This window comes from Oreochromis aureus, linkage group 7 (genome assembly GCF_013358895.1).
Source record: "Oreochromis aureus strain Israel breed Guangdong linkage group 7, ZZ_aureus, whole genome shotgun sequence".
Classification (NCBI taxonomy): Eukaryota; Metazoa; Chordata; class Actinopteri; order Cichliformes; family Cichlidae; genus Oreochromis; species Oreochromis aureus.
In genome coordinates, this window is record NC_052948.1 from 56655998 (window position 1) to 56680497 (window position 24500).

At 41.4% G+C, this 24500-nt stretch overlaps 3 protein-coding genes across 4 annotated transcripts in view; all 3 read right to left on the reverse strand.

Annotated features, from left to right (window-relative positions):
- The window catches only part of LOC116329327 (unconventional myosin-XVIIIb), a 61499-nt gene extending 59176 nt beyond the window's left edge, over positions 1–2323 (reverse strand). Inside the window, exon 1 of the mRNA XM_039615567.1 lies at positions 2231–2323. The gene's annotated coding sequence lies outside the window, so the exon portion shown is untranslated. The remainder of the gene's footprint in view (positions 1–2230) is intronic.
- Positions 2324–4289: 1966 nt separating this feature from the next.
- Positions 4290–6953, reverse strand: LOC120441015. Of its 2 annotated transcripts, XM_039614603.1 has the most exons (3): positions 6930–6953; positions 6480–6538; positions 4290–5358 (listed from the first exon to the last, which is right to left on the reverse strand). In XM_039614603.1, the coding sequence occupies exons 1-3, from the start codon at positions 6930–6932 to the stop codon at positions 4470–4472; spliced, it is 951 nt and encodes a 316-aa protein (XP_039470537.1). In that variant the 5' UTR covers positions 6933–6953; the 3' UTR covers positions 4290–4469. The 2 variants fall into 2 exon arrangements, 1 of the variants encoding a protein (XP_039470537.1); XR_005613716.1 differs by lacking the exons at positions 4290–5358; positions 6930–6953 and adding an exon at positions 5393–6064 and having other exon boundaries at positions 6480–6609.
- Positions 6954–8346: 1393 nt separating this feature from the next.
- grk3 (G protein-coupled receptor kinase 3) overlaps positions 8347–24500 on the reverse strand; it is a 76548-nt gene continuing 60394 nt past the window's right edge. Inside the window, exons 15-21 of the mRNA XM_031751297.2 lie at positions 21700–21800; positions 20838–20904; positions 19627–19722; positions 14991–15153; positions 14768–14904; positions 12335–12448; positions 8347–12244 (exon numbers count right to left, since the gene is read on the reverse strand). Coding sequence (XP_031607157.1) covers positions 12083–12244; positions 12335–12448; positions 14768–14904; positions 14991–15153; positions 19627–19722; positions 20838–20904; positions 21700–21800 — 840 coding nt within the window. The 3' untranslated portion in view covers positions 8347–12082. The remainder of the gene's footprint in view (positions 12245–12334; positions 12449–14767; positions 14905–14990; positions 15154–19626; positions 19723–20837; positions 20905–21699; positions 21801–24500) is intronic.

Sequence of the window (24500 nt, forward strand, 5' to 3'; positions counted from 1 at the left end):
AACACACATATTGTTAAAGCGTAGCTCTGTGTTAAAGGTTTTACTAATCAGTAGCTACACTGTGAAAAAAGTTGTGCCTTCCCCTTGCCCCTCAAACACCATCATGATGTCTTTTTGTGGTTCTGTTTTGTCATGACAGCATTTCCATCGGGTTGAGGTCTGGACTTTGACTGGGCCTCAGCACTGATTCTTTCCTTTTTCAGCAGCTGTGCTTGGGATTATTGTTCTGTTGATGACCCAGTTTCATTCAGGCTTTAGCTGTCAGACAGATGGCTTCACATTTGACTCTAGAACACTTTGGTATACAGAGCAGTTCATGTTCTGCTCAGTGACTGTAAGGTGCCCAAATCTTCATCGCTCCACCACCCTGCTGACAGTTGGTCTGAGGTGTTTGCTATGAACTTGTAGAGTCTGAGGTGGAGTTCTTGAGTTTTTTGCAGTTTCTCAGAGCATGGACGGTCTGAGCTTGGGGTGAATTTGCTGGGGCGCCCACTCCTGGAAGACTTTGGTATACAACATACATTCAAATGCGCCACAGAAACAAACTGTCAAAACCTCAGCTTTGACAAAAGTGCTCACACTTAATGCTGATCAGATAATCAAGTGTATTTGATTAGCAGGACCTGGATGCTAGCTACACTCTTCATCCCTACAGCGGTAAAGGTGTATTTGGTTTTTTACAGGACTGCATGTGTGGATTGTGCACTGCTCACTGCTGATCATTAAAACTTTGTGTCAGTGCGGTCATCAGATTGTTCAAGGACCCAGATGCGTGTTTGTCTGAGGTGCCAGCACTCTGTACAAAACTAAAAATCATCAGTCCAACTGATTTTGTATTGTATCTGTGCTTATGATACAGGATGCATAAGAAGGTTTTCATGGTAAAGTGTTTCTCTTATGTTGATAGCAACCATGGTTTTTATCATGTTTATCATGTTGATGTTACATGTTTAATGAAATATCAGTTTTGAAATCTGAATGCAAAATGTGAAAAGTGACAGGACTACTACATCACTTAAACAACTTTAATGTCCTGTCACTTTGACTTACATGCAGAAGTAAAGGCCAGTCATTGATCCTAAAGTTTCTTGTCCTCAGTGCTGGTCTACATAATGTTTAGCAGGGCATTAAGAAACTAAAACCTCCAGAAGAAAGCTACTTCCTTGCAGATGTTTCACTTAAAGTGCATTTTCTTCATTTTTTTTCCTGACTCTGCAAAGCATTGCTTTGTAAAGCTATTTGGAGAAGATCATTGGTTTCCAAGTACTGTGGGATATGTATTGTGATAGTGGTGCATTATTAGTGAAATATATCGACACTACATCAAAATAATTGCTAAATGTTGAGTGTGAGACTCCAAGGGGCCTGGTTCAAAGGGAGGAGGATGAGAAGAGCGAAGCTAGATCACAACTAATCACCAATCCAGACTACCAACACAAGCTAACCCAAACATAACCCAAAATGTGGTCTAAGTCCAAAGAGTAGTGGATAAAAATCATTCTGTTAAACATGGTGTCATCTGAAAGCAAAATCAAACAAGTGTCAGAGGTCTCATGGTTTGTTTTTGTTTTTTTTTCTTCAAACTTTCCCTCTAAGAAAGGTCCAGCCTCAGAGACCAGATAGAAAATCAGAAACATGTCTGTCATTATGTGCCATGTACCTCGCTCCAGTAGCCTTGTGGTGTGGCTCATACAGTATGAGATCCTATTTTCTGCCTGTAAGCAGCACACTAGGGGCAGGTTTAGTCAGTCCCTGTAAACAACTCAACAGCTAGTTTTAGAAGGACCAGGCACTGTGCCAATCACATAAAAACTACCAACCAACTTTCTAAATGATTTTAAAACTGTCCTAAAAGTCTGTTTTGACATAGAAATGAATCAAACAGATTCTCGGGTGGCTAAACCTTCTTTTCAACTGTAGAACCCTTGCTCAACAAGATGAGTTTATGACCTCAACAGAAAACTTCTCCTAACAAGACACCCGAGACAGAAACATGCTTGACAATAAAAATCGAGCCAACAGTAAAAACCAATGCTTTGGTGAAGTAGACAGCGGCGTCTGAGCCAGCGTTATCTAAATGTAACAATGTCAAATCTCAGCCCGGCTATATTGCAGCATGTAGGCCCCTGAAGCCCTGCTCTCTCTAACCCAGCTCCGATCTATAAATAAAACCCATGACAGGAACTTTTTAAGTGGACAGCGAACAGGATAGAACAAAACGCAGCCATACCTTCCAAAACTGTAGCGAAGCAGCTAAAAGCTCCAGATGTTTAATGGCAAATCCAGCGAGCCAAAATGAGAGTCCCCCTGTCACACACTCACAGTCGCACAGACTGGGCAACACTAACTGAGGGGGTATGCAGCAATAGTCAGAAATAGAGCGACACACAGACCAGCAGCATGGCTTCACTGACAGACGACTCCTCTATAAATATCTGGAGTCACAGGGTGGAGGAAGGGTCTCTAAACGACCCTGTTTGGAGACCTGCATGAGACACAAAGCAGCTTGTTGTCAGGTGAACCCACTGCTTGTAACATGATCCACTTTACCTTTCTCTTTTCTTTTTAGCCATTCACCTGTCCTTCACCAGAGCACCAAAAGTACAGTAATCTGGATCTCCAGCACTGGGAAACATTATCATCCTCTGCAAACATAGTAACCGCATGTATGAACTACATGATGCCCTGAAAGAAACAATCAGTCCATCTTGTTTCCTGAAAACTTGTTTTTTTCTAAACCTGTGTGAACACCAGGGGGAGGGGTATAATGAGCGCAGGCCGCAAATGCACATGTTCAGAGCTGCAGTGTATCAGCTGCTTGAGTTGATTGACAACTACAGCTGAAGAAGACTGAGCAGTGAGGAGAAGGCACCTCCTGATGACTTTGGTGACGCTGTGGTACGAGCAACCCTGGTCTTAGACATGTTGTATGATTCTTTGCTAATAAAGCAGATTTAGAGCACATCGTGCTGTGGTGACAAAAGGTCACTCATTCCTCCACATGTACCCCTTTCTAATCACAGTGCCCAAAATAAATCCTGAACTTTGGTGATTCTGTGTTTGTTTTTCCTTTCTTGTAGATGCTGTCGTTCCTTTTGCAATCCAGAATTTAAAACTATGATTAACCTATGATCATCCATTTAATATTCTCTTTTTAAAAAGTTTCAATTGAATCTTGATACATTTTGCACATTATTTATTAATCTTTCCAGATTTCAAAGGCCAGTAGTGCCTGCACTGTGGGGCCACTCATGAAAGTTTTTCTATCGTGAGGATGGTAAAATGGTGCCCCTGGTGGTGACAATTTGTTTTTATGGACATTAGCATTTTCACCTGTTGAGTTGATCAAAACAGCTATTTCCAATTAATCAGGGTAATTGGGATGCTTTAGAACAGCTTTGACTATTTGGAATGGTATGGAACTTTGGATTTTCCCAGAGACTGTGACAGTTTGTAAAGGGTATGAATAATTCTGGACATGATACTCTTTGCTCAAATGTAAATAAAAGCTGAGAAATATTTTTTTTCCACAATGATGCGTCTTGTACATCATCTTATTATCTTTTGTGAGACGCCTGTGTCATTTCCAGTCAAAAAATAACTTGCTAGTTGAATAAAAGTAACTTTAAGTCAAAATTTGCCAGGGGTATGAATAATTTTGGGCTTAAGTGTATATATATACATACATACATATATATACATATATACACATATACATACATACATATATATACATATATATACATACATACATATATACATACATATATATGGGTCATTCCTACTATTCGGTGCCATTTCAGTGTGATCACTCTTCATCAAAAAATACAAAATTTTGAATTATTTTAACATTTCATCTAAAAGAGGGATTTTCAACCTATAAGAAAAATGTATTGGTCCAGCTAAGGATATTATATTATAATATTTTTTAAATCAAAGTCTTTACCCATGACGTGCCAAATGTCCACCCTGTTACAGGACATTCAATTTTCTATTAATAACTGTTTTGAATACACAGTTATAGTAATATTTACATTTTCTAAAAGCTACAATGTCCCTTTTTAAAATCTGCAAGGAAATTTCAAGGAAGTATTTTAAACAAGCATTATATTGAAAGAAGACAGGTTCAGTTTTAAGACACAGTGTAATTTCAAAAGATTGTTTTTAGATTCAAAGGGAATATAAAAAAAAAATTGGCTCCATTTCTAAGTAACTTAATTTTGCTGATTCATTCCCTCCCAATAACCAAAGAGACATGCATTATGTTTGTTGATTTGATTTAATTAACAAAAGAAACACACAGGTAACAGGGTGGACATAACATCAGTGACAAAAAATACCACCTTAAAGAAACTTTGAACACCTTCACCATGCCCGTCCAACCAACACAGGTAGATACATGTCCACATTAAACAAGCAAATTTTCACTGTACACCCAACATAATGAACATTTTTCTCACACCTTTTACCTATGCAACAGACCAGCAACTCCAGTTTTTTTCAAGGAAATCCCACACTTTCCTCTCCAGCTGAACTGACCTCTTATTCAAAGGTGTTGGTTCTTTCATCAGACACACAACCTGGTCATCCCTATACCAGATTATGTCCTCACGTGGACTTGGCCAGTGGAACTTGTTGGTCCCGTTCTTCTGCATGCATTTCACTTTAACATCCTCTTCAACCTCCAGAATGATTCCTGGGTAGGGTTCACCATCGTAGTTGATAATGCACCACTGACCAATATGATCTTTTGTGATGTTCTCAGGCCGGGTTGGTCCCTCAGTGCAATGTGGACTTGCCTCTTGACTAAGGCTTATCTCCTTCAGGCCATAGCATTCACGGTCCAGTACACCTTTGTCTGCCTGGCAAAGGCAGGTTATGTCCCTGTATTTTATTGTTCCTGGAGAGAAACTGAGTACTTGGTGGATTTTCATGGTTCCTTTGACAGGCACAAGTGTCGGTCCATCAATAATTTCTTTTACTTTCCTCTCAACATCATCTTCTCCCACAAAAAAAAGTTCCACTGAAGTGCCCATGTCTCTCAGCTTGTGAAACATAGCTTCTGCGTTGGGGATATCTCCTCCATGGCGGACAATTGTGTCAGCTGACCTTTTAAGGGTGGCTCCAATACCATCTGGAGCCCCCTTTCCATGGCTGGCCTCAAAAAAGTTCCAGCTGATGTTTTTGAACCCTTTTTTGAATGGCTCTTTTGAGAGCAGGTAAAAGTTGCCCTTTTGTTTGTATTGTGTAGCTGGACCATCGCTGAAGACATGGAGGTGTTTGATAAGAGGGTATCTTTCTCTGATCATGTCTAACACAGGGTCAAGATGGGCCCATATCGCAGGGGGATCATGCCGCCTGGAAGGTGAGATAGAGCAGATTGTTACTGGTGACTGTTCAGCTGCAGTGTACAGTACTCCAGTATGTAGGGTTGCCTGCTGGTGTGACCCTCCGAAGTGGACTGCTTGTACTTCTTGAGAATACTTACAGGAGTAGTTCTCACTGAAATCTACATGTAGCAGACATTCATCGTTTCTCAAATTTTCTCTCAGTTGTCTGTAGGCCCTATACTGCCATCGGATATTAAAGACGTGCCGCCTAAATCTGAGTAGTCCGTCATGAAATTCCCCTGCAAGTGCATCCTCTGTTGTCATGACAGTTGTCTTCACTGTAATTGTTGACTTTTTACCAGATACCTCTCCATCATTTAATTTTTCATTTCATTGAACTGTCAACTCTTCTTCTAACCTTGAGGGTCCTGGTTGTGGGGCATTTTCTGGCTCTAGGGAATATTCTGGACTTAGGGGAGGAGTATTCATAGCCTCAAATTCTGTCCTGCCTTTGGCACTAGCCCTCTGCTTTCTTTTCCTTTCTCGCCACTGCTTTCTCTGTGCTCTCTTCTGTCATTCACTGAGATCTGCCACTTTCTTTTTTTCCCTTCCTCTCTGTCCTTTCTCCACTTCTCTTTCTCTTTATTGAGATATATCGGTCTTCTCTCAGGGTCAGCATCACGACGTGCTCGGTAGCACCGCTGCTTCTCCGCAGCAGACATTGGTGCCATTCCCTGAAAAATGTATACTATTCAAAATCTTCTAAAAGTATATATATACAGGTTAATAATAATTACCAATACACACTTGTATAAATAACCCTAAACACTAAACTTCTATCATCTTACGTCCCCCCTGTTACCATGTGTCCCCCCTGTTACAGTGCATAGCAATAACAGGGGTGACGGTAACAGGGGGGAGATTTTATGCTAAACTTAGCCATTACTACTAGTATGATGAACAACAAGCTAGTACATGGTGACCACTAAGAACCATTTTTAACATGTTTATTAGCCATATTATAAAAATTACAAAAAAAAATTGTTTCCACTATTAATAAGCGTAACAGGTTGGACGTGTTATGCTTTGCCACATTACAAAATCTTGCTAAAACATTGAAAAAAGGGTTGATTAAAGAGTGGTACTTACTCGTCTTCTTCTTGAAAGTTTTCCCTCCAAAATATGTTACATCCGGGAGTGTCATGTGACTAAAAGAATAATCAGGTGATGTGTTCTATGGAATTCTTATCAGAGTAACAGGGGTGACAGTTGATTCAGGGACACAACATTTTTTAAAGATTTTTAAGTATTAAACATGCATTAATAATAAAAAAGAACATTTGATGAGGAACATTAGAAATAAGCCAATCCAGAAATGATGAAAAATCTAGATTTTTTTTTTTTAAGTTATATTTGTAACTGAAGTCGAGCAAGCATGACTGGGGACATAGTACTTTAGTGACTTGTGCTAAAATAAAAGTAATTTACGTTTAATGTATTTATCCTGTGTATATATCAATGTGTTCTATGGTAGAGGGGTTAACCATACAAGAAAATGGTTTAGAAATAAGCATTAGACAAGTTTTACACTAAATATACCATATTATGTCATTAGGACTCAAATGGCACCGAATAGTAAGAATGACCCATATATATACATACAGATATATATATCTATATCTATATCTATATATCTATATATACATATCTATATCTATATATATATATATATATATATATATATATATATATATATATATATATATATATATATATATATATATATGTGTGTGTGTGTGTGTGTGTGTGTATTTATATACTGTTATGTTTGCTCGCACATGCCGAGCGTATTAACACAACCATTTGTGGGAAACACCCTGGAACAGGTGCACTAATTCTGCTCTCCGACCACACCTTCAGAATGACTTTTGTAAAGTGCACAACAACAACAACAACATCAACATCCTCATCCAGGAAAAAGCGCTCAACTTTAACAGGTTTTAAAGAGACTGTTGATCGGCGTTGGAGTTTCCCTGGTTTTGTTTTGCTTTTCTTTACTTGTGTTATTCTTTGTTTAAAAGCTGTAATTTCACAGATGATAGCGACATCATTCACAGCATATGCGGAAATATACCACAAACCGATGAAAATCATGAAGACTTCTTTTCCTATTTGTTAGATGAAGATGAAGTGCAACTAATGATGTAGTAACTGAAAATGTGAAAGACAAGTTGTTACTAACTGATAACATGTACATTTCATTTCTCTGATAAACAGGAGGGAAATGTTAAAAGAAAATTGTATATAATGTGATCAGCTACATGAAATGTGCTCTTTTTATGGATCACTAAGCAAACCACATGTCTATGTGACTTTTCACCTAATAACTTTTGTGATGAACTTATTTACCAACTAACAGCTTCCTCTTTCTCTAAGAACATACAGATTTAGAAAAAGGGGAACCTCAGCTCTGAGTTCTTAGAGTAACTCTGTTTTATTGCACGCACGCACACACGCACGCACACACACACACAGCACGCAGACAGTGATGAGATGCAGGTCGTGCGTCCATGACTGCCCTCGCGAGTGAAAGACAACTGCAGTGTTTGTGTTTTCTAACTCAGGGGTCTTAGCTGAAGAACTACGGGGTGATTTAAAGAAATCCCCTGTCATTTAAATTGGTCCTTCGAGCTTAGCGATGGAAACAACAGACACGTTTCTGTGACTCCAACGTAAGGTCTGACTGCTGTATCCTGACGTCGTGGGAAGCCAGCACCGAAGTCTGTTGACAGCCCTCTCCAAGTAGAGGTGAAAGACCTGGGACGTGAAATTCGGGTCCAGGCCGGTGGTTTAGTTCTGGTCCACGATGCTGGGATTCAGCCAGACGACCTGATAACCAGCAAACAGCATACATACATACATATATATCATTCACACCATTCACACACACACACACAAGTATTTTTTTTGAGGGTCATGTAATTACAATAATAATTAGACACAAAAGCAAAAGTGACAGGAGGCAACACAGAAAAAGAATTTTTATTCATGAACTGTTTTTACAAGCAGTCCTAAACTTCCTACCTGTCTCAAAAACAAAATAATCATTGAAATAAAATAAATTTTATAATAATCAATGAATATTATCAATTATATATCAGTATTATGACCTTAATTTCAATAGCCCAAAGCCAGTAGTATTTGTGTTTGTCTGTGGCATCTGGAAAACAAAACAAACAAAGAGGAGAGTTTCTGACGGGCGGACACTTGAGGATTCTACAGTGAGCACTCGGCCGAGAGCTCGTCGGCGTGGAGGAGAGACAGCGCGAGAGAGCTCACCAAACACGCAATAAATATCAAAGAGCAAAGAGTCCGGCATTGAAACAAAGATCATCATCTGAAACTCGCAGGTACAATATCTCTAATAAGTCTTTATGTGCAAGATTCGAGTTGAAGTCTTCACCACGAACAGTTATACTCACATCAAACCCCGACCTCCCTTCAACAATTCCATTTTGTTTTCTACATTAAATCTTTTAAATAGACCTAGAGCATTTTGTCATTTCATATACACATATATATTTATATATACTTTGATTTTTTCGTTTTTCCTATACGCCATCCTTTTTAAATTGCCTTATGCTGAGCGTGTCTGAGCAGAAAATTTGTGTGAGGCATCCAAATAAAAAGTCCACTGCTGAACATACAAAGCAACACCAAGGCTCACGTCCGCTCACACACACACACACACACACACACACACACACACACACACACACACACACACACACACACACACACACACACACACACACACACACACACACACACACACACACACACACACACACACACACACACACACACACACACACACACAGTGTCAGGGAAACGTTCAGGAACGAGTACGGAGAGCTAGATGGTGTGAGTCTCAATGGCATCGTGGTGTGCAAGCCAGTACGCGCGCACACACCTACGGAAAAATGTTTGGTCACAGTTTTGTACCCTTCAGAGATTCCACCAAAACTCCCACATCAATGTTGTGTTTGTGAGAGTGTGTGTGTGTGTGTGTGTGTGTGTGAGACTGTACCAGACCTGGTAGTGAGAGGTGTGAAAAGTTGAGAAAAGGAGGCTTCCACTCGATCAGCAACAGTTATTTGGCACATTTAACATCTATTAAGTAACACATCGGGATAAAAAGGTGCAACAACAGAAATTTCAATAAAAACCATTTTGGTTTACAAAAATAAAAGACACCTGGAGAGGTGACACATTTTCTCTCTAAGACGATAACATCTGCCCCTGACTGGTAAAGGCTCCAAAGAAAAAGAATCACAGAGCACCCTAAACAAACCCTTTTTCCAACTCGAGTCACACATCACAGCTCTGGAAATGCATGGATATCACAGATGAGGACACTGTACTGGATGGAAAAGAAAACCCCTGAAGTAAACTGCTTTCTCTCCTCTGCTGCAAGCTACTCTGGACTGCCACCGCGCCACCCTTGCATTGAACCCTGGTGAGGTTCCCCACCAAACTGTAAAAAGTCCAATAATTTAGACAAACCCATACACCTCATCTGAACTGTGTCACATTCAGGAAAAAAAATCATAACACGGTAAGAAGACAGTTGAAAAGTCCACCCTGAAACACTGCAGTAGGTCCGCAGACAATGCTCGTGAACACAGTTTTCTTTAAGCTCAGCTATGGTCCTACTTGAGGAAAGGAGACAGATGGCAGTGAGGGGGATCAGAACACTGTACTGGCTACAGATTGAGTATACATTTAAAGACCAGTGGTTTGGCTCACTTGTTGTGCTCATCTGTGTCCTCTGCCGTGATGGATCTGATGTAGTGCAGCAGCTCTCTGACAGCAGACACATTTGGCCCAAATCCGGGCTGCTTCTAGGACTCAGTTACCGCTCTGGCAGTGGCTGTGCGGCCAAGCTGTGGGCAAAAAGCCACGAGCCAGGCTGGACATGAGCGGAATAAGGGCCCGATGTGAACCAAAGGCCATGACAAACTTCACATCGGGCCCACCTGTAGCTGAGACTGAATGTGAGAAAACTGAGGGCTGCCGCACTTCAGCTAAGTGTTCGGTGCAGTCCAGGCTGAGCCTGTAGACTCATCATCGTGTGGAGTTTCTCAAAGACAAATGCGCTTGCATTCCCTGGGTGTAACCTCAACATGAGGCCTGGTGGTAAATCTGACAGGAGCCTGCTCAGGCTCAGAGCAGGCTCAGTACTTTACTGCACATCTAAAGAAAATAAGTCACAGATCATTCTGTTCTCGTTTATTCTGAACCTGCATTTATCTGCTCTCTGGAGAAATGTAGGCTAACACCAACGGGATAAAATGTGAACATTTCAACCACTTAAAAACCAAAAAAAGAAAAAGAAAAAAAGCCTGAAATAGCATGAACATGAAAGCTCATGTAGAAGATCTATGCATCTAACTGGGGTATTTGAGGGTGGATTTTTCCTTTAATCAGCTTCAGCTTATTGTCTTCATCCTCCTCCCTGCACACAGTCTGCCCACAACAGCTGACTGCTCCAAGCTGTTGCCCTGCATGGACAATGTGTGAGCGGGAACAGACTGCTGATTCTTGTGCTTTGCCTGGGAACAGGTTCTTACATTCTGATCTACTCATACTGACACAGTCCAACTGAGGTAATGCAGCTCTGTGAGTGAGCCCCCAGCACCTCCTCTTGCCACCTCCGAAAGACCCCGCACCAACAAAATCTTGTAAAGGCAGACAGAGGAGTTGCGATAAAGCTAACAAACTGAAGTAAAACAGCGATGCGCAGACAAAAGGGAGCTTATATTGTCTTTATAGTCTTTGCCTCCCTCCTGCTCCTCTATAGTTACAGTGTTGTCCATGGTTACCAATACATGTGCACCAATCTTCATGGCTGCCATAGCAACCAGCTGCTGTTTGTCAGCCAATGGAATCTCAGTCTCTGTGGCGACTAGAGCCAATGTGAAGCTTCCTGTACCTGCGCTGGAATGATCGACAGCCTTCCACACATACACTGTGAGGGTCCGGAAGGTTGGGATGGTGCGCCATCTGCCAGCAGAGCGGATCCTCCTGGGCGCTCAGGTGACTCAAGTAAAATATTAATGTTGGCACTTTTTGCACTTCAGTAACAGTGGGAGGAATGTTTCAGAGGGATGGATGAGGACAACCAGCCTTTGTTTTCTACATTCTGTGGTAGCCTGGTCTCTTCTGGACCTGAGCATCAGCTCTGTGGAGGAGTCCATCAGGCTGCTGAGAGCACACAGAGTGAGAGGACACTTCCTGATTAATGTGATTTCAACAGCGAGGTGTGTGGTGTGGGAGGTGGTTGAGGAGGGGCAAACAGAGAGAGGAGCAGCCGTTAGTCCTTGTAAAGTTCATGCGGGGATTCTTCAAATGTCCAATGGTTCAAAATCCTTTCTTCCTCTTACTGACTGGCAGGGTCCCAGAACACACACACATTTAAAAAAAAAAAAAAAAAAAAAAAAAAAAAAAAAAAAAAAAATCACTATATCGCTCTCGATTGGTCGTCATTGTGTGTGCGCCATCAGCACCGTGCGCACGCACGCACGCACACACACACACACACACACTGAGGTGATGTGGGCAGGTGTCTTGCAGCTGATGAGGGGGTGGGAGGTGGGATGCAGTGTGTGTGTGTGTGTGTGTGTCTGTCTGTCTGTCTGTCTGTTAATGTGAGTGCATGTGTTTTTATGTATATGCGTGCTCTTGTGTATTCACAGGCCATTGCTATTGCGGTGTGTGAGGGGGGGCTTGGAAAGCTCCACTACTCCAGCACGGCCTTTCCCGATGACTTTAGGAGCGCGACGCAGAAGTTTCTGGGCCTCTGTGAACGCCTCAGTCAGCTCTTTCTTCCACTGCACAAACTCTGGGTCACTCTGCGCACAAACACACACAAAAAAAAGACATCAGCTTGTTTCATTCATCTCTTTTACAGCACTAAAGCATACAACAGTCAGAGGACGTACTTCACACTGCAGCACAAACTGTTTCCCTCCTTTGATGCGCAGCAGGATACACTTCTTGTCTTTAATCTGCGTTTCTTCCACGGTTACGATCTGCTCCATCGTCAGCAGGTTTTGCTGCAAAGATAATTGAGTGATCACAAAGTGTTCAGATGGATTTCACCAACAAGACTTCTGGCTCTGGCTCACAGCTGCTGCAGAGATGTACACATTACCCCTAAAGCACTAAAAAGCAGTGACACACAGGATTTCAGGGTGTGTGAGGACAGTCATGGAGGAACTCGTGATGAAGAGTAATGGAGAATTTAGACTTCTGTGTTAAATTTCTGCTGTGATGCACCGACTACACGTCAATGTATCACAGCCGCAGCTAGTGTGACTGCCCTGTTCTGTGCCATTGAATAGGGCTGGGTATTGTCACTGATTTCTATAATCGATTCGATTCCGATTCACAAGGTCCTGATTCGATTTGATTCAATTCAATTTTGATTCACACAGTCAGAAATATTATAATTCTAATCATTTATCAGTACATATCCATATTTTTATATCTATGCATAAAAACAAAGCTGACACTTGTGAGACTTCATCAGAGTGTAAGCATCACAGCAGATGTCTTTGTGCCAAACTAAATGAGGATAAAACACACAATGGTAGACTGGTGCGTAATAAGTAAGTGAATAATGCAGAAAACTAAGATTTGAGATGTTTTTAAAGTACACTTAGGGGGAGAGAGAGAGAGCTGTGCAGGAAGTGTGATTTTATCATGGTGGAAACAAAACGGCAAAAGTAAGAGGGAATTCATGACTATGTTTATCAAATGTGAAGCATAGTTTGGATCTTCTTTTGCTACTGGTTCAGTGAATTTTGGTCAGAGAGTGAAAAAACCTGCAGCATCAGAATCTGTGAGATGTCGCCTTCAGCCCCGACGGCGTGTCCGTGTATGTGTTGGGCGAATGAGCGACACAGAGTGTTTACATCTTTGTGCGGAATCTGCTCTCATTTGCTGTTTTATCTGTTTGGTGGTTGTTGAAATTGTTTTGTGAGCTTTAACCTAAGATTCTGGCGATACTGGCAAGATATATTTATGTTTAAAAATGGATTCAGGATTTACTGAATCGATATTGCATTATTCAAGCTAAAATTAATTTGAATTGGAAAATCGATTTTTTAAAAAAAAAATCCACACCTACCATCAAGTCCTCCTAACCATTACGAACTACTTTTTCCCCCACAATTTTTAAGTGAGGCAACAAACAATAGTCTCAATGCAAGGACTTACAAATGTCTGCAGATTCCTGGAGGGAGACCGCTGCAACTACCAAAATGGGTGTGTTAGATAAACATGTTCGCCTCTGAAAAAAAATCTCAGCATAACAAATAGAGAGCATCCAGGAGGGGAAAAGTCCCAGGACCATGTGTTTCTACCAGGTGGCTCTGTGTATAAAACACCGAGATACGACCACATGGTAGTTAACATGTAAAACACACCAGTGTAAGCACAAATAGTGTTTTTTTTTTTTTCTTTGTTTTGTTTGTTTGTTTGTTTTTTAAGTCTCTCAGACAGAGCCTAGCTGGGTTTTCCCTTCAGTTTTGATGAAAGTATAGTACAGTGCACACATTACACTTTCACACAAGCAGTGTACTTCATGGAAACACTAACACAATCAAGACCGTGCAAGTTCTCTTTCACTTGTGTTGTTAGGCTAATAGCTGCAGTCTGAGATGGTCTGAGGCCTGCAGTGAGCTTTACTGTCAGACTGTGGCAGCGAGCTACTCTTGCTTGTGCTTTTGGTGGTCCGTCGGCCGTGGAGGAGAGCAAACATACAAAGAGCTGAAGTGAAGCTGAGTGTTAAACACTGCAGCCACACTCTGTGCATTTAATGCTTTCTTTTCTTTTCTTTAGGTCTTTTCAAATTTTTTTCTTATTCTCCTGTTCCCAGTGACCTCTCCTGTTGCTTCCTGCCCACTTGTAAACCAACACCGAGCAGACATTTCCATAATCTGCTTCCAGTCACGTGCAGTCCAGACCGTGGAGAAATGCATGGGAGCAGGTTTGGGGTGGGTGGCGCACCCAGAATTGTGCACGTGGACGGACACATTTGCAGTACCATAAAACCAGATCGACAAAGAGTAAAAACTGAAGTTGACTGACTACCAACTTTCAAGCAGGGAGGCAGACTACAGCTCTAAACAGCGGGGGTGCTGAGGACACAGCAGGGACCTGAGCCCGGTGGTAACACTCACCCCGTCTCTCTGCTTTTTCAGAGGTTTTAGCCACCTCTCCTTCAGGGTGGAATGAGCACAGACACAGACAGACAGACAGACACACTGACCAAAACATAAACAAGCTGAAAGCCCTCAGTCCATGATAGGCGGTCACATGACGTACAAACGTGCAGTGAATTTAAAGTGTATGCTGTGAGGCAGACTTACCCGAGTGTCGCCCTCTCCCCTCCACTCCACACGGTTGGGGAACAGATAGAAGTATCGGCGCTGCCACTGAGTGAGGAACGGGTTCCCGAGCTTCAGCATGTAGCCATGCATAATGCAGTCCTTCCCCAAGGCATAGTCTGCACAAAGGGACACACAGTCAGGAGGTGTGGTGACAGGATATCTGTACTGGGCTGTGTGTGGATTTGCCTGTTATTATCATTACCCTCCTCGTGGCCCAGCTGCTTGTTCTTAGCCCTCTTGCGGGCCTCATTCTTATCGGTGTCCAAGTTGACAGCTTCGTAGACTGTCTCTGCCACCTCCTGCTGCCAGCGCTCTGAGATGACCAGAGGAAAGTTCTTGTAGAGCTCCTGGTCACTGTCCAGCAGCTAGATCACACACACAAACACACGCACAAACACAGACAGAGTGTGCAGCATGTTTAGTGATACATAAGCTCTATAAGTGACAAATTCCTACAGTGGCCTTGAGGTGCAAAACATCGAATCAAAAAAACATAAGATTTCAGTTTTAAAGGAAAGGTAGCGATGCTTGATGATGTTTGAAGCTGATGTTAAAATATGCCCTTATGATTTCAGCCTTCTGTCGAGTTGACGGCGTCCAGTAGTAAAGTTGCCTTTGTTTTTTGCCCTCTAACAAGGTAGAGCGAGTCATCCATATGTAGCAATAATACACAATTCCTGTTTGCTCCTCTTAAAACTGCAGCTACAGTCCGTTCGTGATCAGAATCCTTTAATAATCCCTAAGGAAATTATGTGGTTACACTTGCGCCAAGAGAATAGCAGTAACAGACTGAGCTAAATTAAATAATACAATATATTGCAAAGTTTACAAAATACAAGAAATAGCTCTAATAAAAGTACAGATGATGGCGCCTGGTCAAGTTTGTACAACAGTAGCAATGCAAATGACGAGTTTTAGGCTTCTACTCATGTTTACATGAACTGCAGCCATCTTAGGCTGTGAAGTCAATTCTTCTTTGACTCTCCAAGTTGGAAATCTACTCAGGATTTCAAACTTTCCTCTTCAAATGGAAGAGCAGCACAGAAAGAGGAAATGACACTGACCTGTCACCAGAGACAGACTCGACCCTGTGAAACATCCACTCACAGGAAAAAACAATGAACCAAACACTGGCCCTAAATGCTGTTGCCTTTTCTGACATTGTGTTGTGTTTTACAGCACATGCTCACCGTAAGCTAAGCCCTACTCTGTATTGTGCTTTAAATCTTGTTCTCCTGCTCTTAGGCATCTGAGGCCTAGCTTTCTGTGTAATCTTATTTAGGACCCCCCCCCCAAAAAAAAACAACAAAAAAAGAAACAACAGCTTTCCAAAATGCTCAAACAGTCCTTCCAGTTCACTGTTCTTTGCAGCAACATCTGGAAACATTACATCATTGATAGTAAAATCTCCCACCTACTGCCACATGTCCAATGCCAAACAGGTGTCTTAAATCTGCTGGGATCTGACATTTTCTTCTTTGTTTTTTTGTTTTTTGTTTTTTTCTAAAATGAAGTCTTTAAAAATGGATTTCTTACTTATCTACATTCTGCTGGCAGATCATTTGATACACAGGCAATACTAAGCAGTCTAATATAAATGGCCTGCAATAAATCCTACCATGTTGGAGATCCTGCAGGCTTAAGTCTGTACAACTGTATTGTGTTACAGAATATCTCTAACCTATTTAAATCAATCATACTGCAGTAATCTATCTGCTCACACCAGGGTGGACTGGGGCTGTACACCTTCCTTGGTGTGTTAATGCTCCAACTTTTACTATCCGGCAGTTGTGTTGAATATTAGTCCCCCGTTAATGACCAGCTCCATCTGGGGAAATACAAACAAACACTCCTGTGTTTCATTTCTGCGCGCTGGAGCAACAGAGAACAAATAAATGTTAACTGCAGCAACATTAATGTTAATGAAAGAGGAAACTGCTGCTGCAGAGCAACCAGGAGACTGGCACTAACGTTATACAGCAGCTTTCTATAAACCCTTCCTACAAACTCGCTTCCTCTATGTGCTTTCTTCCACCACAATCTGAATTCATGGTTGAGAGATCACTGCACATCTTTTTCACCTTCCACTCCTGAGATACGGTGATGAATTATGGCTAGAAATGTGCTTTTGCACAACATCACAAGTTGACAGACACTCAACACAAAATATAATGGCTTGGACATTTGTGAAAAAAAGCGATAATTAATGTGCTTGTTAAGTAAGATTCTCCTTGACCTTTAACCCTGGCACACAAAAATCTAATTAGTTCATGTCCAAGTTACCACCAGAGTCGAGGCTTATTTAAGTATGCTTTAATAAGTATACTTAAATAAGCCTCCATAAGACAGAGTATTCTAAGCCTGCATGTTTAAAAACCTGCAGCTGCAAGCAGGCTGGCGTGTCTGACACAAATCAGGAAGCAGAGATGTCACTGAGCTGTATCAAGTGGCTAATTTATTTAAACCTCTCAGGCTGCAGCCCTGCTGTGAACATGCACTACAGCTCTTGGGAATTTCATTTCCTGGAAAAATATTTAGTAATTTTAGTAACAAACTTCATTCTGATCAGCTCTTCTTTGCCCTGGTGAACTTCCCACATTACAGAAAAATACAGCTGCTGTCCGACTCTCTCTGCACCACACTCTGTATGACTAGAAACCAGCACATCGCTGAACACAGCAGCCCACTGCACTCATGGGGTCACATCTCTGGTAATCTAACATGAAGGGAATTGAAACATAAACATCATGGGACAAAGAACATCTAATGTCTGTGAGATTATGGTTGAAAGCCTACCTAGCTTAACAAATAAAGCCATGTTTTCCACAGATTTATCATATGTCTGTGTGTTAAAGGAAGAACACGTGTGCAAAATTTATAAAGCACTCCTCTGCAAACATTTTAATAAACAAGTACATGTGACAAACAGCATATTGTGACGTCAGTCGTTGTTTGGTTCTGCTGTTTGGGTGCAGTGGCAGAAGGTTTTCATTGCAGAATTAGGACTACTGTCACAAAATGTAATCTAACAAAGTGAAGCTGAAGCTGCTCTGAGTACAGGGTGTAACATGTAACGTGTGGATGGCTGATAAACTGTGACTGCACTTTAAGAACAGCAGCAAGTGGATTATCCACTAATAACGCAATTACTGAAATGGAAAAAAAACAAAAACAAAATAAAAGCCAGTGGGTAGGACACACTGAAACTGTCTGATTTCTCAAACTTTTTATCTGATTTAGTGCTCAGATGAGATAAAATAATTACTGTGGGTGATTTTAACATTCATGTAGATGCTAAAAATGACAGCCTCAACACAGCATTTAATCTGTTAGTAGACTCAATTGGCTTTTCTCAAAATGTAAAAGAACCCACCCACCACTTTAATCACACTCTAGATCTTGTTTTAACATGTGGCATAGAAACTGAACATTTAACAGCGTTTCCTGAAAATCCTCTCTTGTCTGATGATTTCCTAATAACATTTAGATTTACAATAATTGATTAGACAGCAGTGGGAAGTAGATTTCATCACAGTAAATGTCTTTCTGAAAATGCTGTAAATTTAAGAATTTAATTCATGTGCTGTTATCAACTTCAATGCCCTGTACCGACACAGAGCAGAGCAGCTACCTGAACACTACTCCAACAGATGTCAATTATCTTGTTAATAGTTTTACCTCCTCACTATATGAGTGAGTATGACTCTGAATACTGTAGCTCCTGTGAAAAATAGAGCCTCAAATGACTCCCTGGGATAACACTCAAACATGCACCCTAAAAGAAGATAACTCGTAAGCTGGAGAGAAAAATACTTTGCTGCTTTATAAAAAAAAAAGTCCTCTGTGAAGCTTGAACATCTTACTATTGAACACTGATTGAAGAAAATAAGAAATTCAGATAAAACTGAGGTTATTGTACTCAGCCCTAAAATTCCTAGAAATGTGTCATCTAACCAGATTCTTACTCTGGATGGCATTACCTTGGCCTCCAGTAATACTGTGAGGAACCTTGGATTCATTTTTGACCAGGATATGCTCTTCAATGAACATATTAAGCAAATATATAGGACTGCTGTCTTCCATTTGCCCAATATCTCTAATGTCTCTAGAAATATCCTGTCTCAGTTCATGCATTTATTATTTCTAGGCTGGATTACTGTAATTCGTTATTATCAGGATGTCCTAAAAACTCCCTGAGAAGCACTTCACTCTCACACTGCAGGCTAACTTGTGGTTCCTAGAGTATTTAAAAGTAGAACTGAAGGCAGAGCCTTCAGTTTTCAGGCCCCTCTTCTATGGAACCAGCTTCCAGTTTGGATTCGGGAGACAGACACTATCGCTACTTTTAAGATTAGGCATAAAACCTTCCTTTTGGCTGGATCAGGTGACCGTTAAACTTCCCTTAGTTATGCTGCAGTAAGTGTAGGCTGCTGGGGAATTCCCATGGTGCATTGAGTATTTCTTCTTCAGTCACCTTTCTCACTCACTAACAGACCCCTCTGCAGAGAATCATTACTTGTTATTAATCTCTGTCTCCCTTCTCTCTCCCCAACCGGTTGCAGCAGATGGCCGCCCCTCCCTGAGCCGGGTTCTGCTGGAGATTTCTTCCTGTTAAATGGGAGTTTTTCCTTCCCACTGTTGCCAAAGTGCTTGCTCATAGGGAGTCATATAATTGCTGGGTTTTTCTCTGTATGTATTTTTTATTTATTTTTTATTGCAGGGTCTACCTTACAATATAAAATGCCTTGAGATGACTGTTGTTGTGATTCTGCGCTATATAAATAAAACTGAATTGAATTGAAATAAACAGAGGAGATGGAAGTGTAGTATTGTTTTACCTTGATGCCCTTGGTGTCCTCTTCATCAAAAGACCCAATGTCAAAAGCATCTGCAGCGTTCACCTCTCCCCTTGGAGGGATTAAAGGAGGAGAGTACTGGACAGAGGAAGAGGGGGAGAACAGATACATGGATTTCAGAATATGAGGCAAAACGAGAAACGAATGACAGGACCAAAAAAGCAAAACAGGAGTATTAGCAAAGCAACAGTCCTGTAGCTGTGCTGCCCTCAAGGTAACCATAGCAACAGTAATTGGCATGGACTAATGTAGTCCCATTCAGAGTACAGCCAACCATTAGTTTACCTGATTGAAGGCAAAACTCCAAGATTTTAAGTGGCTTTCAGTTTGAATTATATATTAACCCTAACAAAGACTCTGCTCTTTGACCCTAAGTAAAAGGGTCACTAAGAATCACTAAGGCCTGTACAAATCCAGCTCAACGGCAGGCTGATTTGAAAGCCTACCCAGTGAAGTTAGCACTACCTGCTAACTGCTTACTCCTAAGTAAACATTGGCCGAGCAATGGATGCCATCAAGTCATAGTTTTTTAGTGAACAGATGGCAAAAGCAGAGCAACAATTAATGTGGCCAGTTATAGTATGTGGCAAAAACTTTGGCTAATAAGTTTGTGGCCTTGGAGACAATATCGCTTGTCAACAGGTGAGGCGAGTAAAACCTGCTGTAAGGCTAAGCCCCACTTTCTGCTGTGAATGAAATAATTACTATAGAGATGTGAGGCTGATAGACAGAAACAGACGTCACAGACTCATTACTATGGCAAGAATCAGCTAGACTCTTCTGCTGTTGAAGAACTTCACAAAACTCATTAATTTATCGCACAAATAGTTGTGCCTCATCTGATACTGAGTATCAGTATCAGACTTGTGGATATAATGACATATTCAAAGTGGGCTCAACTTATCAGTTTTTTTTCTTTGCTAATCATGACAGCAACAATTATAAATGTATATAACCAGCAGCTACTGCAGCTTTCTCTCAGCATAGCTCTGAAGACCTGCTGATGACCTCCCCTGCATTATAGCTATAATAGTATAGATCAGAGCTGGAAGACTGTCATCGCTGTCTGATCAAACACTGTAAATTAATTAGCTTCATCATGGAAACCAGACTTGGATTATAAGCTTCCAGGCAAGAAATCCTGAGAGAACAAAGAATAAAGCTGATTCACAACAGAAGTGAACCTCACTTACCTTCTGGAGGTAAACTTGCTGCCAGTCAATGCCTTTGAAAAACTGATGCTCCTTCACCTCAGAGGCTCTGCGTGCACACACACACACACACACACACACACACACACACACACACAAAAGATGATTTCTCAAAACGGTGTTACTTCTCATATCCACACTAGGTGGCAGTGTTTGCCATATTACAGCCCTCTGTAAAAACGCACACAATCCTGCCATTTAACCCCAAGCAGACAGTGATCCATCCCTCGGCTTTAATTATAAGCTGATGCAAAATGACAGCAATGATGAAATTAGTTATGAACACAGCTTCTATTAGTCCACTTCATGTCCACCACCATTTGTCTCCAGTGGACTGCAAACTACACCACCCAGTGTTATGAGACTTAATGATCACATTTAGCAAAATTTGTCAAACTGATGAATTCATCTGCATGCCTGTGTATGTAAACGCTGATACATGACAGAGGTTAATGTGAAATTTAGCCTGTGTGTGTGTGTGTGTGTGTGTGTGTGTGTGTGTGTGTGTGTGTGTGTGTGTGTGTGTTGTGTCTAGACATATTTATGAGGACAGAAAATTGGAATGCTGCTGTCCTTGTGGGGACCAACAGTCACTTATGGGGACAAAGTGCCCATCCCCATGAGTTTGAAGGCCTTTTTGAGGCTCAAAATGTGGTTTTAGTGTCAGGGTTACAATTAGTTTATGGTAAGGTTTAGGCTAAGGGTTAGGCATTCATTTTTGGCTGGGGTAAGCGGCTAGGGAAAGCATTATGTCAATTAGAGGTCCTCACTAAAATATGAAAACAAGTGTATGTGTACACAAGTGTGTGCATACACAAGTGTGTGCGGTGCGTGCGTATCATACCCACGGCCCTGGCAGCCGAGCCTCTTGGATACATCTCTCTGCAGCAGCCCCTCCAGAAGATCTTTGAGCTCTGCAGTGAAAGAGTCTGGCAGCTCCACATTCTGCGGGTGAAACAAAGAGGAAGGAAAGAAGGAAGGGAGGAAGGGAAGAGGAGGGAATGAGAATGAGATGTTTGAACCGAGTAATGAACTTTGCAGTGAACACTTTCCTTAAAACTAAAATAACATCCAAACTCCTCTCTTTAAAGACAGGCTTAGATAGCTGTCATAATAGCAACAAACTCAGGGCCAGCACCTCTGCATGAAGGACAGAGTACAAGTATATAGAATGCTCAGAGTAATTGGTCAGCCAAAAGATATCAATAAGGCATTATGAAAAGAAGTTTAATATTTATTGATTCTGTCATTATTCTGTGGGTTCAGCAGATTAGGAGGTTACTCAGTGAACAGGGAAAAATGGCTGCTTTCTGAAGCAGTACCTTTTCCCCTCACTGATCTTACTGATTTAATATTTTTGTTTCACATTTGTACTGATTACATGTTCAGCTGATGACTGGTAAAGAGCTGAAAGACATAAGGTTTCTTTGAAAAGAGTAAATAAAAATGGAATAAGCGCATAAACCACTACAGCTGAGGCCACTAAAAACCAAAGTTAAAAATCAGTCACCAAAATAACGTCTGTTATGGTCCACCTTTACAAACTTATCATCATAAATTGTGATTTGTGGAATCTGTTCCAGAACTTCACAAAGAAAAGATAATAACTAAATGATGGCTACTTCAAATTCTGCCCTTTTCCTCCCAAGAGCTTACCAGCAGATGGACCTGGATGTTTGAGCTGGCAGAGACTTGTTACCAGATAAAACTAATAAATTAAAAAAACAATCTAGGCAGTAGGAGTATTCTCAGTAGTGACCCCCTGAGGCTCGGTCTGCTCCAAGAAACAAAGCAAGCATTTTTTGCGTGCAGGGCAAATGTGTTAACAACTACATCAGCAATTATACAGCTGTGGTCAGAAATGTGCATCTACTCTTTTAATACGTGCTGCTGATAATCCTGCAGTGTCTTAACTACATGTACATCGGCACTGGTTGTGTCAATTTGGTTAAACTATGAACTAATGGCTCTGTACTACCCTATAATTAAAAATCATCATAAATGACCTTTCAAGAACTTTAGGCAGTTACAGTTGTTAGAAGAGTATTTATAAAACAATCTACTGATGTGAATACTAAAAGGCTACATTCACAATATTTGTAATAGCTGTATCAGTTGATGTTTAGCACCAGACAAAGTTCAGCTTGAAATGAGACCTGCCGACGAGTTGGTGTCTTTTGCTCCAAGAATGTCTTCCAGCTTTAGCTTTTGGGACTCTACACATGAAACGCGTCCCTGCAGGTTCTGCCCCCAAAAAGGTGAAAAAACAGAACCGAGCAGCATCCAGGAAGTGTGGCATGTGGTTATACCTCACTCTTTCTGCCCACAGTATAGCACAGCCAGACGTGTCTTCCCTTAAAACCCAACTCAAATTTGAAGTTTTATTTTTAACCACCCTTCATTTCCTCTAAAAGTCTGGAAAGCTCCATGACTCAGCTGTCCTTCTTCTTCTTCTAGTCTCATCTGAAGGCAGAGAGTAACTCATACTCTCTTTGCCCTTCACCGGACAGACAGGGTTGATAAATGGAGTAAGTCAACAGCCGTTTTAGCACCTGCCCAGTTCTCTTCATACAGTCCTCTGTTACAACCCAAGTCAGCCTCCACCCTTGGATTTTTCTACTCAGCTGCTTCATGAAGGTGTTTCAGAGTTCAGACATGCCATCTACTGAGATCTGCTCCATTCATCTCTTCCTGTCTTGGCTGCTCAGCTCTCAGCCTTTTCACTGCGCTCTCCATCCTTCATGTTTATGTAATGAAACCATTCATCACGTTTAATAAACACTGGGGCATATAGAGCAGTATTTTTAGTCTGTTCACGGATGAATCGCAATCCTCCTCTCCCAGCCCCTTTCTGAAACACAGATACACACCCAGACAAGGATTAAGGGGATAAAACCAGATTAAGTGGCTGGATTAAAATCCTAATCTGGATTTATTATGATATGAAAGATCATACTTTCACTGTTTAGCAGGCATGCTCAGTGTATGTGAGGGATGGAGCACCGTCACAACTCAACTGTTTCATGTCCTGACAAAACACAAACAGAGCCAGATCTCTGGCTCCACTCCCCTGTGATGGACAGCTGCTGCAGCTGGCAGGCAGAGAGATGAGTGCCAGGCTGTGGTGAACATTCACATTGTGCTTTGTCACGATGAACCTGCCTGCTCTCTAACATGACATATCGCCTTTTCACAAGTCTGGCGTGGATGTGAGGAGGGTAAAGCAGATATGTCGTGGGTGAGCTCAGCAGACACCATCCATCCCACACGCTCAGCATCAAAAATGCTCTGAGAGACACTCAGAGTAGAGTCCAGTCCTTCTAAGCTACTTTGTGTAATAATAGTTAATTGTGCAATGTTGCCTCATCAACCCCATCTAGCAAACCTTAAAGATGCTTGGTGCAGTTTCCCAGTGCAGAGTTGAACTTTCACCACCAGGGGGCAGTGTATTACCAGTGGGTGTGTCATACTGTTTCTGGATGTGTGCTGTTGTGCTTTTACCCTTTTGTTTTCCTCAAAGGCTTTGTTAAGGACAGTTTCATAGACCCACAATGCAAACGTGGTATTACACTTAAATCCATCCCAGCCCTACTTCAACTCAGTTGGAATCTCTTCAATACAACACAACATTTTGGCCAAAATGGT